A 16705-nucleotide genomic window follows, 5' to 3' on the forward strand; every position below is an offset into this window, starting at 1 on the left:
ATACTCATAAGTGAAATATACCAGACACACATGTGTAAATATCATATAGTCTCACTAGTATAAGAACTCTAAAGAAGAAATACATATAGAAAGATATAATACAAGGAAAGGGAAGGCAGGATCTCAATGACTAACTCATCAATAGAGGAAAGGAGATGATCTAGGAAACATGACAATGTTAAGCCATGCAGTTATATGTAAAAGATGAGCAAGGCAATGATCCTGAGAATATTCAGAAGCTTCTTTAATTTGCAGTTAATTGGAAAGATTCTCACCCTGACTAACTATATATACTGATACCTGTGAACTAAGCTACTGCACTGCAGATGGTAATTCGTAACATTTGTTTCATGATGGGAGTGCCTGTCATTGTGGTATTCTGAACATGGGCGGCTTGTCATGACATGCCTTTTACTGCTAAGATGTCTCTCGGGTAGATGGATGTTCAAGAAGAAGGCTGTGGTGAAGGAAAGCAAGAGACAGGAATAGGAATATTGTGGGAGTGTCCTGTTTCAAGGTTGTGTATGGTGAGATTTTTGGACTTATGTGCAAACATGAGAAGCATAGAATTCTTTATCCTATTTTTTAAAATATAATCTAATTTTTAAATGTTTTTTATCATATTATGTAGGGACTTAAAGTTCAACATATCAATACTTGATGAAAAATACCTGTTCCTTATTATGCCTAAGATGTTTGAAATGCAGTGAGATAGTGAGGTTAAGATTGATAGCCCAAATCATTTGATAATAACAATAAGCTTTTCTTCTGGATGGTTAACAACCTAAGTTTGCAGACCAAAATTAGAGAAAAAGGAGGGATACAAGTAAAGCCAACATTTTGGCCCTAGCCTTCTAAGGTCAATTAAGACTCAGGACATATGAGAACTTGTACTGTAACGTCATGTACCTCGGTAGTGTCCCAAATTTTCTTATCAAGAAGATTATGGGGCCAAAGAGGAAACTGATCATTGACGTAGAGTGGGCCCAAGGAGAGTCACATGTGGAGAAGATACTCTCTCAGGCTTTCACAGAGAGCACATTGACCAAGCATTGGCCGTGACTCATCCACATGGCTGCACTGATAAAGGTTCTACAATCTGAGGTACAGGATCTCAGGACAAATCCTGAGGGCATTTCACTGACCTTCTCAGACCAAAAAGCTATAACTCTTGTTGCATAGGTCCTGCTTTACCTTGGTCTTAACCATCCAGCAGAAAAGTATGAAGACGAAATTATAAGAAATAAAGCCATGCTGTTAAGTTGAGCTGTTGGGGACTGAGGTCAATAATTTCTGACATTGCAAGTTAAACAGAAGACCCAATGCTATTATGGGCTACTGGACTCTTTTAGAATATTTTGCTGAGTTTACACACCTATAATATTCAATAACAGAACTTAGAGAAAATGGGGTATACAGATGAATGTCCATTTTGTATCTGTGTATTCAAAGTGGTTGGGATAGATATATAGTTACATTCTGTTAATGAATAGAATGATTTGTTCTACTGGTGTTTGTAAATAGGATCACAAGTCCGCATCTTGTACAGCAATTAACCACTAAGAAGAATATATGCAGTGTATTATTTGTTGAAAAAATAAATAAATAAATAAATTTGTGCTTTAAAAAAAATAAATAAATTTTTTATAGAATTCATTGAGTCCACCATGACCTGGTATTTCTTTGTTGCTGTGTTTTAAGTTACACTCTAAATTTCATTGACTGATATTGGGTTATTTAGAATTGTTAAATCTTGATTTGACTTTGGTAATTTACATGTGTCTAGGAATCAGTCCTTTTTCTTTCTATCGTTTATATTTTTAGAGTAAAGCTTCTCAAAGTAGGTATTATTGATCTTCTGAATTCCTTCTTGACATATTGTGATTTTACCCTTTTCATGCCTAATTGCATGACTTTTAGTTTTTTGATAAGATGGCTAAGGGCTTATAAGTTTTATTTAATCTTTTGAATAATCAACTGTTTGATTCATTTAAATTTTGTATTGTTTACTCAGTCTCAATTGCATTAATTTTTTCTCTAATCTTTAAGTGTCCTCCATTGTACAAGCTTTGAGTGTGAGGTGTTCTTCTTTTTCTTGAAGTTTGAGGTTCAGCAGTAGGTTTTTTTATGAATTCATTCTATTTTCCTGGTTGTGAAAACTGCTACTAATTTCCCTCCAAAGACTGCTTTTATTGCATCTCATATGTTATAATATGTTGCTTTGCCATTATTGCTTAATTGTAGATGCTATTTTATTTCTTCCTTAATTTCATCCATGACTCAATGGTTGTCTAGTATGGCGTTATTTAACTTCCACGTATTTATGGAATTTTTGTGGGTTTTTTTTTTTTTTTTTTTTTGCTAATGATTTCCAATTTCTTTGCACTATGGTTCAGATGTATTCGTGGGACAACTTTAACGCTTGTATTTACTTAGGCATGTTACATGTTCTAGTATGTGTTCTATTTGAGATAATTTTCCATGTACTGATGAAAAGAATGCATATTTTGGTGTTGTTTTGTGAAACATTCTGTAAACACCTACTAAGTAAGTGTTTTTAGGTTTGGATCAAAATCTGATATTTGAAGGACCGGCCAGATAGCTTAGTGGATTCAAGCACCTGCTTAGGCAGATGCAGGGCCAGGGCTTGGATCCTTGGCCTAACATGCTGGCTCTGCCCCTGAGGTGTGTGGAGACAACAATTGAGACGGGGAATAGTAGTGCACGCATGTAATTCAGTGGCTTGGGAGGCTAAAAATCAGGGGGATTACTACAATTCAAGTCTGTGTAGTGAAACCTGTAGACCCTGTACTAAATATGTAAAAACATCTGATATTTCTTTGTTGATTTCTGTCTTGTAATATTGATATGTAACTACATTGTTTACCCATTGTGATTATATTAATCCTATTTGAGTTTTTGTGTTTGTTGACATTTATTTTATATAGGTTGATGCTCCTGTGTCATACATATATGACATACATATGACCTACATATTTATGATTTTTATTTCTTCTACTTGGTGCTTTTAATTAAAAACTAGGTGGTGTTCTTCTTTATCTCTTTTGGTATTTTTTTCTGGGTTACTGTTATATGGATTATTGTTTTTACCTTGAGTGTATATATTTCTTTTTGACTTAAATATACATCTTGAATATAACACATTTTTGGATCCTTTTTCTTGATTGATTCTGCCAGTGTTTTTTTTTCTTGATTGGTGAATTGTGACCCTTTACATTGATAGTTATAACTTATGTATTGGCTTACCTTTGTCATATAATTTTCATGTTGATGGTTCCCTATTTTTTCCTCCATTTAATTGATTGTCCTGAATGGTGACTTCTTTCTATTTGTCTTTTGGGAGTTGTGGGCTTTGTTTTCCATTTTGAGAATATCTTTTAGAGTTCTTTGAAGGGCTGGCTTGTTTGTTAGGATTATCTGCAGTTGTTCTTTTCATGGATGTATTTCATTTCTCCATTAATTGTGAAAGACAAGTTTTTAGGGTACACCAGTATTGGAATTTGTTTCTTTCAGGGCTTGAAATACTTTACTCCAAGATCTTCTTGACTTAAGCGTTTGTGTTGAGAATCCTGCTGTAATTCTTATAGGCTTTACTTTATAGTTGTTTTATTTCTTTTCTTTGAAAACTTTTAATATTTTGCTGTTATTATACATTTTTGGAACATCAGTTATTATATACCTGGTATAAATTTATTTTGCTCATGATGAATTTGGGTTCTGTGTGCCTCACTTAACTGTATTTGAAATTTTTTTCCATGCTTCAAAAGTTTTCTCTATTACTCTTCTAAACAAGTTTTTTAATTGTCATTTGTGCTGATTTCTGCACTTTTATTGACTCCAATCAGTCTTATGATTTCTTCTTTACATTGTCTTACAGTTGTGGATTTTTTTTTTAGAATGCTTTCCTTCTTGGTGGCAAGAGTGATCAAACTCAGGACCTTGTACTTGGCAGGCTATCGCTATACCACTGAGCTATCAAGATCACCAACTATACTCCTGTCTTCTAGGTCTGATATTCTATCTTCATTTTGTTTCATACAGTTTTATAAACTTTCAATGAAATTATAATTTTCTGGATATTCATTTCTTTCCTTTGTTAGACATTCATGGTCTACATTATGTTCTATGCTCCTTTATTTGTTTGAACTATGTGTACTCCAGATATGTTAAGTCTAAAGTTATGGTCTGTAACACAATATGCCCTTTTATTATGGTCATCATCTTTTTTTACTACCTATGAGATTATTTCTGTTTTGAATAATTATATATATATAATTTTTTTCCTTATACCTTTTAAAACCAATTTTGGGCCAGGGAGATAGCTTGGCAGTGTAAGTGAATGCCTGGCAAGCACAAGGACTCAAGTTCTATCCCTGGTACCATATGTCATGCAGGACTCACTCTGAGCCAGCCATTGAGATTGAGTGTGGTGGTGAAAACCTATAATCCCAGCGCTGGGGAGGCTGTGACAGGAGAACCAATATTGGTCCTAGCTGTATAGCAAGACATTGTAACAAATAAATAAGTGAGTAAATAAATAATAAAATATTTTATGAAAAACCAATTTTGCATGTTTACATCTGGTAATCTAAAAAAAGTAATTTCAAAATAACATTATGTACAGCTTAGGCAGAGCATAGTGTCCAGGGTTCGATCCCTAGTGTGCTGTGTCGGCTCTGCCCTCAGGGCACTCTGAGACAGAGATTGAGACTGTGCATGGGGTGCACACCTATAATCCCAGTACTGGGGAGGCTGAAAATGGGAGAATCACTATGAGTCCAATCTGCATAGTAAGACTTTGTAGACCCTGTACTAAATACATAAAAGTAAAAAAAAATAGATAACTTTATGTAATGCAGCAACCATTGGCAAATTCTTATTTTTAAAAAGAGTACAAATTAGAATTAAAACAGAAAATATTATAAATGATTCAGAATTTTACATTATAAGGTAATATGAATTTCACGGTATTTGTTGTAATACATATTATTGTCTTTCAACCAGTTATTCTTATTACAAGATATATGTATTAATAAAATTGAAAATAAATTGAAAAAATTAAAGGAAAAAGGACAAGGAAAGTATTAAGGTTTCTTGAAAGGATGAGTTAATATTTAATTGTTTGATCAATCTTGAATGCTGATATCAGGTAATATGAGCAACAAATTTGATGATCATAATACATAATATATAAGCCATTGTTAATTTTCTATTTTTGCTTTGAAATTTAGTACCATTTTTATTGTTCTACATTTCTTTGTTCTTATTATTTATTTTCCTCTTTAAATTTACAAAAAAACCAGTGCTGTTTAGAATGGGCATATACAATTTAATCTGTGAATTTAAGAAATGAATATATTTGAAAGCAAAGAAATGAGAGAAAAGGTAGAAGTGTTATTTTTGTAACATATAGACACCAAATAATACATTAAGCCTCCAACGATTATTCAAGAGAGGCAGAGAGAGATAGTTCTTTGGACTGGCTCCTTATACAAATTAATCTTTCCCTAGGGTGATGTGTAACTCTGCTTTCAAATAAATAAACAAAGAAAAAGGTCTTTTTCCTATAAAGAAAATGAATCTATCTCCTTCTATTACTTCAGGAGATGACATGAAATTGACTGAAAAATTTCCATTCTGCTGTCTCTCTTTATCCCAAAGGAGATGACTTGTTTAGAGATTATAAAGACAACAAAATGCCTTTTTAATTAGGACTTCTGAGAATTCAAAACTTGAGATGTTATAACCCTTGATGCTGCTCACCTGAGATCCCCAAGTTTGGCTGACATGAAAACCCAAAAGGGCTTTGTAAAAAGTGTTCGTGGAGAAGAGAAAGCTTCAAGGATAGCCTTCAAACGAAGTCAGCCTGTCCCTTGGATACTTCTGGAATGAAAGAAATCAAGGGCAGAATGTGGGTCTATTTTATGCCTCTAGAATAATGATACTTGGAAAGCCACGTGTTCATGTAGTCTGTGAACCTGAGTCCCTGCACACTGATGTGATTGTAGCTCTCTGAGCTCAGACATTTTCATTCTTATTTTATTTCTTTCTTATATTTTTATATTTGGGAGTACTCCCCAGTAAGAGTTGTTGCCTGTAGTCTCAAGGCTTTGTTTTCTCTACAAATTTTGGGGTGCTGTCAGATTTCCTGCATCCAATTATTTGTGACTACAAACTGGTGATGCATTATGTACTGAGTGTTTTCTGTTTTATTCTTCCTAGAGGGTACTGTTCTGTTCTAGCCCTTGACAGGCTTTGCTGGCATATTTGATAGGCTGATGGACTTTGATAGGTACCTTTTTTTACTGTTTTACCTTAGTGACTACAAAAAACTACTAGTAATGTAGTTGTTTCTAAGGCTCAGTGCTAAGAATTACTTTTTTTCATACTATATATAATCCCTTAAAATGTTCAGGAAAATAGCAAATGAATTTGGCAGACTATCACAACATATTCAAAAATGTAACTCAAGGCCTGTGGCATCTTAATGTGAATTTTCTCTTGGATTTGGCTTGAAAGTAACTATTCTCTTTTGGTGCAGAAAATTTTCTTTGTGTTCTATATTTCTTGACAGGCTCATCTTTGACTGATAACACAGTGATGGCTGCTAGATATCCTCAAATGCATACTGCTGTCATGCTTAGTACTTATACTCATTAATCTATTTCTATGATGAGTTATGTTAGCCAGCACCTTTATATTAAGCATACTTTTATTCTTTGAATTGCTATTGTTCATGTTACTATTTTTAAAAATTTATTTATTTATTTATTTATTTATTTGGCACAGGGTCTCACTGTGCAGCTCAGACTCCTAGTGATCCTCCTGTCTCAGCCTCCTCAGTGCTGAAATTATAGGTGTGCACCACCACACCCGTTTTGGTGGCTGGCATGGTGAGCCTGGGGTTCTGGGGCTGGCACGGCATGTGGTACCAGGGATTTGACACAGGTCCTTGTGCTTGCCAGGCAGGGTCTTAGACCACAGATCTATCTCCCAAGCCCTGTTCATGTTATTCTCTTAAAAGAAATATATGTGCATTTTACTTTACTATTCAAATTTGTGTCTATTTTCAGAAATATATATATATATATATATACATATATATATATTTGTGTTTCTAAAGCCTATATATATCCATATATATCCATATATATTCACATATATATGCTTTCAAAAATTATATCACATATCCATGTTTTTCAGCATACATAATGTGACTCATATCATGTAAACTGTGTAAGGACAAGTAGTGAGACAAACTCACAATCTCAGAGCTACAAACGAGTTTATCAATGTGATAGAGACACTGAAAAGAAGAAGCAAAGTCTATCATGGGCCTCATGCACTCTGTCTGTTCTGAACCTTGTCCTCTCCTCTGTGTCACTAATCTCTCAAATCTCCTCCTATGCCAAGCTCTCAGTGGATTAGGTAGCTGCACTTCTGCTCCGTCATCATATCATATATCTTCTTTCCTTAATTCCCTTATTAACAGTGACTCATCCTTCTTTCAGTTACAAAATATCCCTTTCACAAAAGCCTCTTCTATGTACTTTCCCACAATAAATTGGTCCTCAATAATGTTGTGTCTGTCTTTAAGTAGTTACAAACCCCAAGGCCATAAGGCTGACTTGTTTTCTGACTTGGAGAGTATAAATGTTTTTCCCAAAACTTGCATTTATCTTTTAAGATTTTAATTGGCTGAATTTCTAGAAACCTTGCATAATTTCAGGAAATACAACAAACATGTATAGGAAAATTTGCTGCTAATTTTAATGTCCACCCAGGAGCATGGTGATATGGCTAAACATAAATCTCATATATAATTTCAATAATACTAGTTTTGATTCCCCCTTCATTCTTCATAGTCCACATTTCTTTGCCTCAGTTCTGAGAACTCACATGGAAGACATTCTCTGAACGAAGGATCCACAAGGATCATCACAATCAGAAGTGCTCAAGTGCTCAGAAGAGTTGCCAGACCTGTTTTATGTTATAGATAATGATAGCACCCAAGGTTAAGGCCCTAGTTTAGGGAGACCTTACTGAAAGTTATACACGCAAGACTAATTTGCTATTATGCCAGTAATTTCACATTTGTATAACGGTCATTGTATGTCATGGGAACTATAGAAGAAAAATTATATTATCATGTCATTTAATTTCTTTATCTTACCATATAATGAGAATTTAAGATTCCCACTAGAAAGGCAAAGTATTTGTAGTTAAGAGAGTTTACATAACTTTCTCTGAGTTATGAAGATGATAAGTTGAATGAGGGAATTATTTCCCCTGAGCTAACGATCCAGTGTTTCCTAGGAGAGAATATATCTGAAACAGTTACTATAAACAAAAAGAATAATAATGGTAATAAACAATATCACTCATTATACTCTTATTATAAAAAATATTTTAATCCTGAAAGAAGTATTAATTATACTAATAATAGTTTTAGGAGAATTGATCTATTTTGTGTTTGTATCCTACAGTCCTCTCAGTAGGGATTGGCAAGTAATAGAATAAAGATTCTTTGAATTATATATTCTGCTAGAAAATATGGAAAACATATAGGAAATGTCTTCAAATGTATATTCTGGAAGTGTCATAACAAAGGAGACTATCAGCATTCACAAATTCAGAAGACAAATTGAGTAAATATAAAACAAGAAATATTTCTACTAAATAAAAAAATCTTGAAAAATTACAAATGCACGAAAATCAAATGAGCTCCCCCTTGCTATATGAATAATGGTGTGGAGAAGAAGTCACGGGGTGTGAGGGATATTAACCCATCGTGATAATGTCTGGCGACAGCTACACAAGTTGTAGATTTTTTTCAACATATTTTGTCTCCTAGAGAGCAAAACAATTGCCATGAAAACAGAAAACCACACAGGAGCACCACAGTTCTTCCTTTTGGGCCTCTCAGAAGATCCTGAACTGCGACCTCTTCTCTTTGGACTGTTCTTGACCATGTACCTGGTCGCGGTGCTCGGGAACCTGCTCATCATCCTGGCCGTCGGTTCTGACTCCCACCTCCACACTCCCATGTACTTCTTCCTCTCCAACCTTTCTTTTGTGGACATCTGTTATGTCTCTTCCTCAGTCCCCAAGATGCTAGTGAACATCCAGGCACAGAGCAAAGCCATCTCCTACATGGAGTGCCTCACACAGGTGTACTTTTTAATGCTTTTTTGTGCGATGGATGATGTTCTCCTCACTGTGATGGCCTATGACCACTACATGGCCATCTGTCATCCCCTGAACTACACAGTCATTATGAGCCCTCGACATTGTAGTCTCCTGGTTCTGGTGTCTTGGTTTATTATTGTCTGTTTTGCCCTGGTTCATATCCTACTGATCAAGCCACTGACTTTCCACATAGGCACCACAATCCCTCATTTCTTCTGTGAATTAGCTCAGGTTCTTAAGGTGGCCAGTAGTGATACCTCTATCAATAACATCGTCTTACTTGTAGCAGCAGCCCTGCTCTGTGTGTTTCCTGTGATTGGGATCCTCTTCTCTTATGCTAGGATTGTCTCCTCCTTAATGAGAATGACCTCCTCAACAAGCAGGCAAAAAGCATTTTCCACCTGTGGGTCCCATCTCTGCGTGGTTTCTTTGTTCTATGGAACAGCACTTGGGGTGTACCTCAGTTCTTCTGTGACCCACTCTGCCCAGGCAAACATGATATCCTCTGTGATGTACACTGTGGTGACCCCCATGATGAACCCCTTCATCTACAGCCTGAGGAACAAAGATGTGAAGGGAGCCCTGGGCAGGCTCCTCAGTAGAGCAGTCTCTTGCCTTTCATGGAGCACTGATCTGAAAAGTAAATGAACATTATGGTTCCTTAGGCAAATGCTGTGAACTTCAATATCCTGGTTCCTTTTTTCCTCAAAGATATGTTCCTTCATTTGTTCTATTTCTAAATCTCTTAAAACATTCTTGTATGTGCTTTTCGTTAGTCACTTTCTTAGTGATTTTTATTATTCTACTCTAGAGATGGTTCTTAATTTTCCAAGAGCTGTCTCTTTTTACTTGCCTTTGTGAGTATGAATGACACAATTTCTGACTGTGAGAGTTTGTTGCCATTTGTCACTCCTTGTGTCACCAGGTCTGTATGATCCTTACTTTTGTGGCCCAGTGCTGGTATCATTTTCAGTCTTTTGAATTTGCACAACTTGGGTGTCTCACAACTGACATGCTTCAGAATGTGGAAACTGACACTTTCTTCTCTGATGCTTCTGAACTACTTAATGTTGTCTTCTCTGACAACTTTATCAAATGTTATCACATATTTTATTGTTGTTATCTTCTACTCTCAGGGATTTTTTACTCTTACCATAAAATTATTTCCTCCATTTTGTGAAATGTACCATTAGGCAGGAAGGACAGATACTGCTCCACCTGCAGGTCTCACTGATCAGTTATTTACTTAATTTTTGGAACAGGACTTGACTATACATTGTTTCAGGTGGGTCACATTCGCCCAGAGGTGGTACACTGGCCTCAGTGACACACAGTGTAATCAATACTATGATGAATTTCTAGAGTGGCAATTTGAGGGACAAGGACATTAATAATGACTTGAAGCGTTTCCACAGCACAAACATGGAATCTCAGGATGTTTGGTGGCCATTTGGAACATGAGTTGGAAAACTGAGTCAAGCTAAACAAGTAGTAGTATAAATGAGGTTTTGCTGGTCACAGAATGTTTGCAGTCTGTGGACTTTAGCTCTTCATCATATTTCATAGTGCAGTGCAGGTATTCAAGATTGGAAGGGTGGACAAATTGGAAAAGTTTTAAATGGGTACAATCCATCAATTGGGGGGGAGAAAAGACTTACATGAATGCTTATCATCTGTGGATGGAAAACAATGTAATTTAATAAATGCCACTGGACCATGAACATCAAAATGATGAAAATATTGATTTTGTATATGTTTCTTCACAATAAACATTTGAAAGCAATACAAAAGGATCTTTCAAAAAATAAACCTGACAGTAATACTAGCATTGTGTCCCTCTGTCTTATGCAGCAGCTACACGAAGTGCGCATGAAAGCAGAGGTGGAAGCTCTGAAAGGAGGTTGGGGTGGGAGTGAGAGTAGAAGAAGAATGTGTGCAGGAAAATGTCACACTGGATCACTGAGATGTACATAATTAACAAGCACTCATGAAATAGATGAGAAAGAAGTGCAAATTACTCAGAATTTATGCTGCTTAGAATGACAAAACCCTTTTCAGGTGATATTTATATCCATTACTTCTTCCTCAACTAATGTGTGTGTGTACGTGCATGCGTGTGCGCGCGCGCGTGTGTGTGTGGTGTGCGTGTTCAGGGTCTTACTATGTAACTCAGACTGATAGTGATCCTCCTGTTTTCAGTCTCCCCAGTGCTGGGGTTACAGGCGTGCACCAGCATGCCTGAACTCGCTCACCAGCTCAGCATGCCTGGGGGTGGGGCAGCATGTGGTGCCAAGGATGAGCCTTGGTCCCTGCACTTACCTAAGCAGGTGCTTAGTCCACTGTGCATATCTCCCGGCCCTTTCTCAACTAATTTTAAGAAGTCCTTAGAGATCTTGAGAACATAAAAAAAAAACTCAGTTACTTATGAGTTCTGTATCTGGAAGCTCCAAGGTTCTGTAACTAATAGTGAACAATGAGCCTGTGCACCCAGGCTTTCATGCTGAGTTTTACAGTCTGTTGAGCTGCCTGCCTGTACCTCCTCCATAGCTGTTTGCAATAGGCAGCTTCTATTCAATACTGTATTCATAGAAATGCTGAGGACAGAGACCAAGCTTTAATTACAGAGATGGCAGAAAATGTGTGTTTAAGTCTCACCCTTGGCCAGAACCTGTCAGAGATCCAGCATTTTGTGGGCTTATGGCTCTCAGTAACATTTTGAGTATCCCATTCTCATATGGGCAGTGTAAAGACTTCTTTACCTGTGGTTTACCATTGGTTGCTTGCTTATTTTCTGGAGGATATATTGGCTCATTTGTTCCATATTCTCCCCCAAATAGTGCATGCCCTCAGTGGTGTACCCTGGTAGAATCTGCATGGTGAATCTTGTCCTCTACAGCCCTTACAATGCAGACACAAAGAATGCCCTGAGAATGGTCTTCAGTAGAATGGTTTAATTTGAAGGCCTGTGACAACCATTTGCAATATGAATGGAAGAAGTGGCAAGGGCAAACATGTAGTTGGGTCAATGATGTCTCATTATCCGCATTATTTCTGTAATGTGATGACTGTAATCTTGTGTTTTTTACCACCAGAATAGAGCAACAATTTTTAGAGCAAGTGAGCATGAAAATATTTTTCAGCTGTTCAAACATTCATTTTGGGAGACTGGGAAGTTTATGGTGAATAGGTAGCATTGATAAGTGTATGTAGAAATGAAATGTTCTTTATAACATTAAACTATGCATTTTTTCATGATTAATGTGGTATTTTGCTGTGTATTTTATCAGAATAAATGATGAAAGTAAATTACAGATGACTCTTTGAACACGCATTCTAGACACAGAGGGACTAGTATTATATGCTCTGCCTCATAGAAAAATGTTTCTGGATATGAGAAATGCAGACTCTATGCATGGAGTCATAGAGTCACTCAGAATACTGTTACTATATACAATTAGTGTGTCTTAATATAGTCAATAAATACATAATATTACACAGAAGAGTCCTGCTGAACAAGAGTCCATACATTTTAGGGGGCATATATCTCCTCTTCTTCCTGCACTATTATCCAGGAGTGCTTAGTGATTTGGAGGACATCACCTATTTACCTAATTATGAGCTCTGTGCCTTGAGCCTCTAAAGTCATATAGCAGTCAGCAATCCTGCTGTTCTTCCAGCCCTGCAGTTAGCTGGAGTTAATAGAGAGAGGATCACCAGAAAAGTTAAATCCTCACCCCGCGTACAAATATGACAGTTTGGATTGCCAGACGGGAGGATTCCAATAGTGAATTTTTCAATTGTCAGAGCTGTTTATATTCTAGGTTGTGGTGGAACAGAAATTTTATTCAGTCTTAGCTTCCTACTTACAGTGGTCTACTTTCAACAGATCTAAACTGTTTCTGAAGCACTACCCAGGGATCGGGAAGGTGTGACACACAGGCAAGGACGAGGGCAGTAATCACTATATCATGAAGTGTAACTGAGGGAGTCCTAAAGTTCACGTGTTGAGCTTTGTGTTTAAAATTTCTTGTATCATCTGATGTTAATGTGCTTTCTGGAGCTGCAAGTGCCCATGTTATTTTAGGAAAAACTGAAAGACTAATTTCCTGTGCAATTTTTCACACAGCTTTTTGTTAAAAATAATTAAATATGTGTTCTAGTTGGTCTTTCAGGTGACAGACAGAGGTCATGGTTTGGGGAAAATTTTGGCACATTGCCACCACGAAGACGCAATCAGCCATTTCAATTTCTGTCATTATAAGAAGAGACTCCCCTTTGCTCATTGTCCAAGATTTCTGGTAGACCACAAAGCAATTCGTAGAGCATACTGGAAAGTTCCAAATTTACCGTATACGTCCCTGTAGTTAAGCCTTGTGGAACTTTCCTTAACTCTTTCTGGTTATTGAAAAATAATGAATAAAGTCAGCAAGTTAATTCTAGCTAGATATGGTTTATTCAATTTTGAACACTATTACTATTATTACAATTATTAGTTTACTTGGCATGTTATTGATATTTCCAAGACTCAGCATTGCCTGCTGAATTCAGTTCTCATTGATAACTACTTTAAGGTAGTAATGAACATATGATAAATTTTCTTTGTGTGATTAAGATATAATAAATGAATAAAATAAGAACAAAATAAATTTAATAATTGCTATTACTAATAATAATGACCAGGTTGTGTTTTCTACAATCCAAGCAAAATATCCTATTACCTAATGTTACCATTTTTCTATTTTTGTGTCAGGGCATTTAATATTAGTACAATATGTATATATAGTTGGAGAAAATTAAAAAGTTTATTTTATCTCCAAATCTCTGAAGACTGTACATTACTTAGAATAGAGGATTTATCAAAAATGAAAAGGATAAAAGAACTTTTGGAGATGGGTAAAGGAATCAAAGTGCAAAGGAACCATACAGATAGAATGCAAAGGAATTTAAAAAGTGATTAATTATTGCCTTATATATAAAAAACTTCCTAAAATTAATGTAAGTATTATGTATTGTAAACATTCTAATGAAAAAAGACTGGTCCATATCCAGTGGTTGAGTATTTGCCTTGCATGTGGTAGGTACAGAAAATAAAGTCTCTGTTAAACACTGAGTAAACCTTCCTTTGCTTTACAAAAATTGGATCAATGGGGGCTGGGGAGATGGCTCAGTGGAATAAGCGCTTCTCTGGCAAGTGCAAGGACCTGAGTTCAATGCCCGGTTCTGAAAAAAAAATTGGATCAATATACTAAATATAATTGTGTCTGCACTTCTCAGGAATGCCTAACTAAAGTAACAAGAAAAAGAGCTGTTATTTGAGTCTAAGTTATATACAATGGGTAATATAATGAAATAAACATTATTAGCACATATTTGGTACCTAATGAACATATTCCTCAGGGGGAATTTGGGGCAGATCCACATCACATCTTAGTCTTTTTTATATCCCCTTGCCCTGTTTTCCTCCTTTCCTAGATGCCCTTCTCATTTGCAAAGAGTCCACTTCCCCCTTTCCTGTTTCCTATTTAGCTAGTTCTTTATTTATGCTTTTGATTTTTCATGTAGGAGAAATGCTGTAATATCAAATTTATGGGTCTGATTTGCTTTGTCTTATAATCTCTGTGTGCATCCATTTTCCTACCAATTAAGTAAATTTATCATGTGTTAAGGCTTATTCATTTTCCTTTACATATATACCACACCTTATTTGTCCATTCATCTTATAATAGACATATAGGCAGCTTCCAAAGTTTACTTATTATTGTTTTTTATTATAAAAGGGTATATGTGTATAACTGTAATATGATGGAATTTTAATTTTTAGATTTTTTTTGGTGGAACCAGGGATTGAACTCAGGCACTTATTCTACTGAGCTATCTCCCTGCCCCTATTTTTAGATTTTTGAGAGATCTGCATATTATTTTCCACAAAAGTTTTATTAGCTAATATTCTTTTGTTTTATTTATTTATTTACTTATTTATTTTTTGTATTTTACAGAAGGATTGACAAGGTGTTTAGAGTCTCACTACTAGATCTGACTCCCAGTGATCCACCTGTTTACAGATTCCCAAGAGCTGGGAGTACAGGCACGTGCCACCATGCCCAGTCTTAATTGCCATCTCAGCATGCCCTGGGGGCAGGGCTGGTATGGCAGGCCCAGGAATCGATCCCCTGCCACTGCACCTCTTTGCAGGCGCATTAATCTACTGAGCTATTTGGCTGGCCCTTATCCTTTTAAATTATAGGGATATGTTCATTTCTCCCAGGTTATGTTGTTTCTGAGTTTGAGATGATAGTTATTCATCTGGAGCAAAATACAACTTCAATGTTATTTTCACTCACATTTATCTAGCACTTAACTATTCTGAACTTTTTTTTTTCAAATACATATTGGCCATGTGTATTTTTGAGAAATATGTATTCATTCCAGTTTCCCAGTTTTGAACACATGTTTTATTGTGGAAATTGTAACATTTTTTAGTTCTCAGTATATCCCAGATCCAAATCCTTTATAAGGGAAGTAGATGATAAAACTTGTTCCCATTCTGTAGGTTCTCTCTTCATTCTTGTCTTTGTTTCCTTCATGGTTCAGAGGATTTTCAATTTGAGATGATCCTTTTGTTGGTTCTTGGTGTTACTTCTTGGACAATTGGCATTGCATTCAGAAAGAACTTGCTGTGGTCAATGTCGTCAAAATTTTTAACTATTTATCTTCAAGCAGAGTCAGTGTTTCTGTTTTTGTATGTAGGGCTTTGGACTCTTTTTATTCCATTTATTACCAGACAATGGATATAGGTCTTGATAGATTTTTCTGCATATGGAATTTCTTTTCTGCCTATGCCATTTGTGAATGAGATTATGATTTCTCTACTTCATGTTTTTAACACTTTTTGTTAAATGAAGTTATGTGAAATTGTTTATCCTCAATTCTTTTCCTTTTTCTAATGCCAATCTCCTTTTATAAGAGTAAAATATGTTTTGTTAGAGAACCTTTCAATTATTTCTTTTTTATTTTTTAATTTTTTTCCATAATTTTATTGATAAATAGCAATGAGACAGATTCAAATCAAAACACTAGGACAGTTTCAATAACTAACACACTGCATACATTCTTCTTAGTGGTTAATTGCTGTACAAGATGCGAACCTGAGATCCTATTTACAAACACCATGAAAACATATCAGTCTATTCATTAACAGAATGTAACTATATATCTATCCTAACCACCCTGAATACACAGATACAAAATGGACATTCATCTGTATACCCATTTTTTGTTAAGTTCCATTATTTGAAAATTTATTTATTACTATGTTTTTTTTCAAAGTTTTATTGATAAACAGATAGCAATGAGACAGTTTCAAATATAATCGGAAGTACAGTTTCAACAAATAATACACTGCATATATTCTTCTCAGTGGTTAATTGCTGTACAAGCAGTGGACTTGTGATCCTATTTACAAACACCATTAGAACAAATCATTCTATTCATTAAG

At 35.6% G+C, this 16705-nt stretch overlaps 2 protein-coding genes across 2 annotated transcripts in view; one reads left to right on the top strand and one right to left on the bottom strand.

Annotated features, from left to right (window-relative positions):
- Positions 1 to 16705, bottom strand: part of LOC101563650 (zinc finger protein 699) — a 959136-nt gene that overhangs the window by 617079 nt on the left and 325352 nt on the right. The gene's annotated exons all lie outside the window — the stretch shown is intronic.
- On the top strand, positions 8893 to 9858 carry LOC101570809 (olfactory receptor 7D4-like). The gene has a single exon (XM_004633029.1). It carries the CDS (start codon positions 8893 to 8895, stop codon positions 9856 to 9858), a length of 966 nt encoding a protein of 321 aa, XP_004633086.1.

The sequence above is a fragment of the Octodon degus genome, unplaced genomic scaffold (genome assembly GCF_000260255.1).
Source record: "Octodon degus isolate 3935 unplaced genomic scaffold, OctDeg1.0 scaffold00050, whole genome shotgun sequence".
Lineage (NCBI taxonomy): Eukaryota > Metazoa > Chordata > Mammalia > Rodentia > Octodontidae > Octodon > Octodon degus.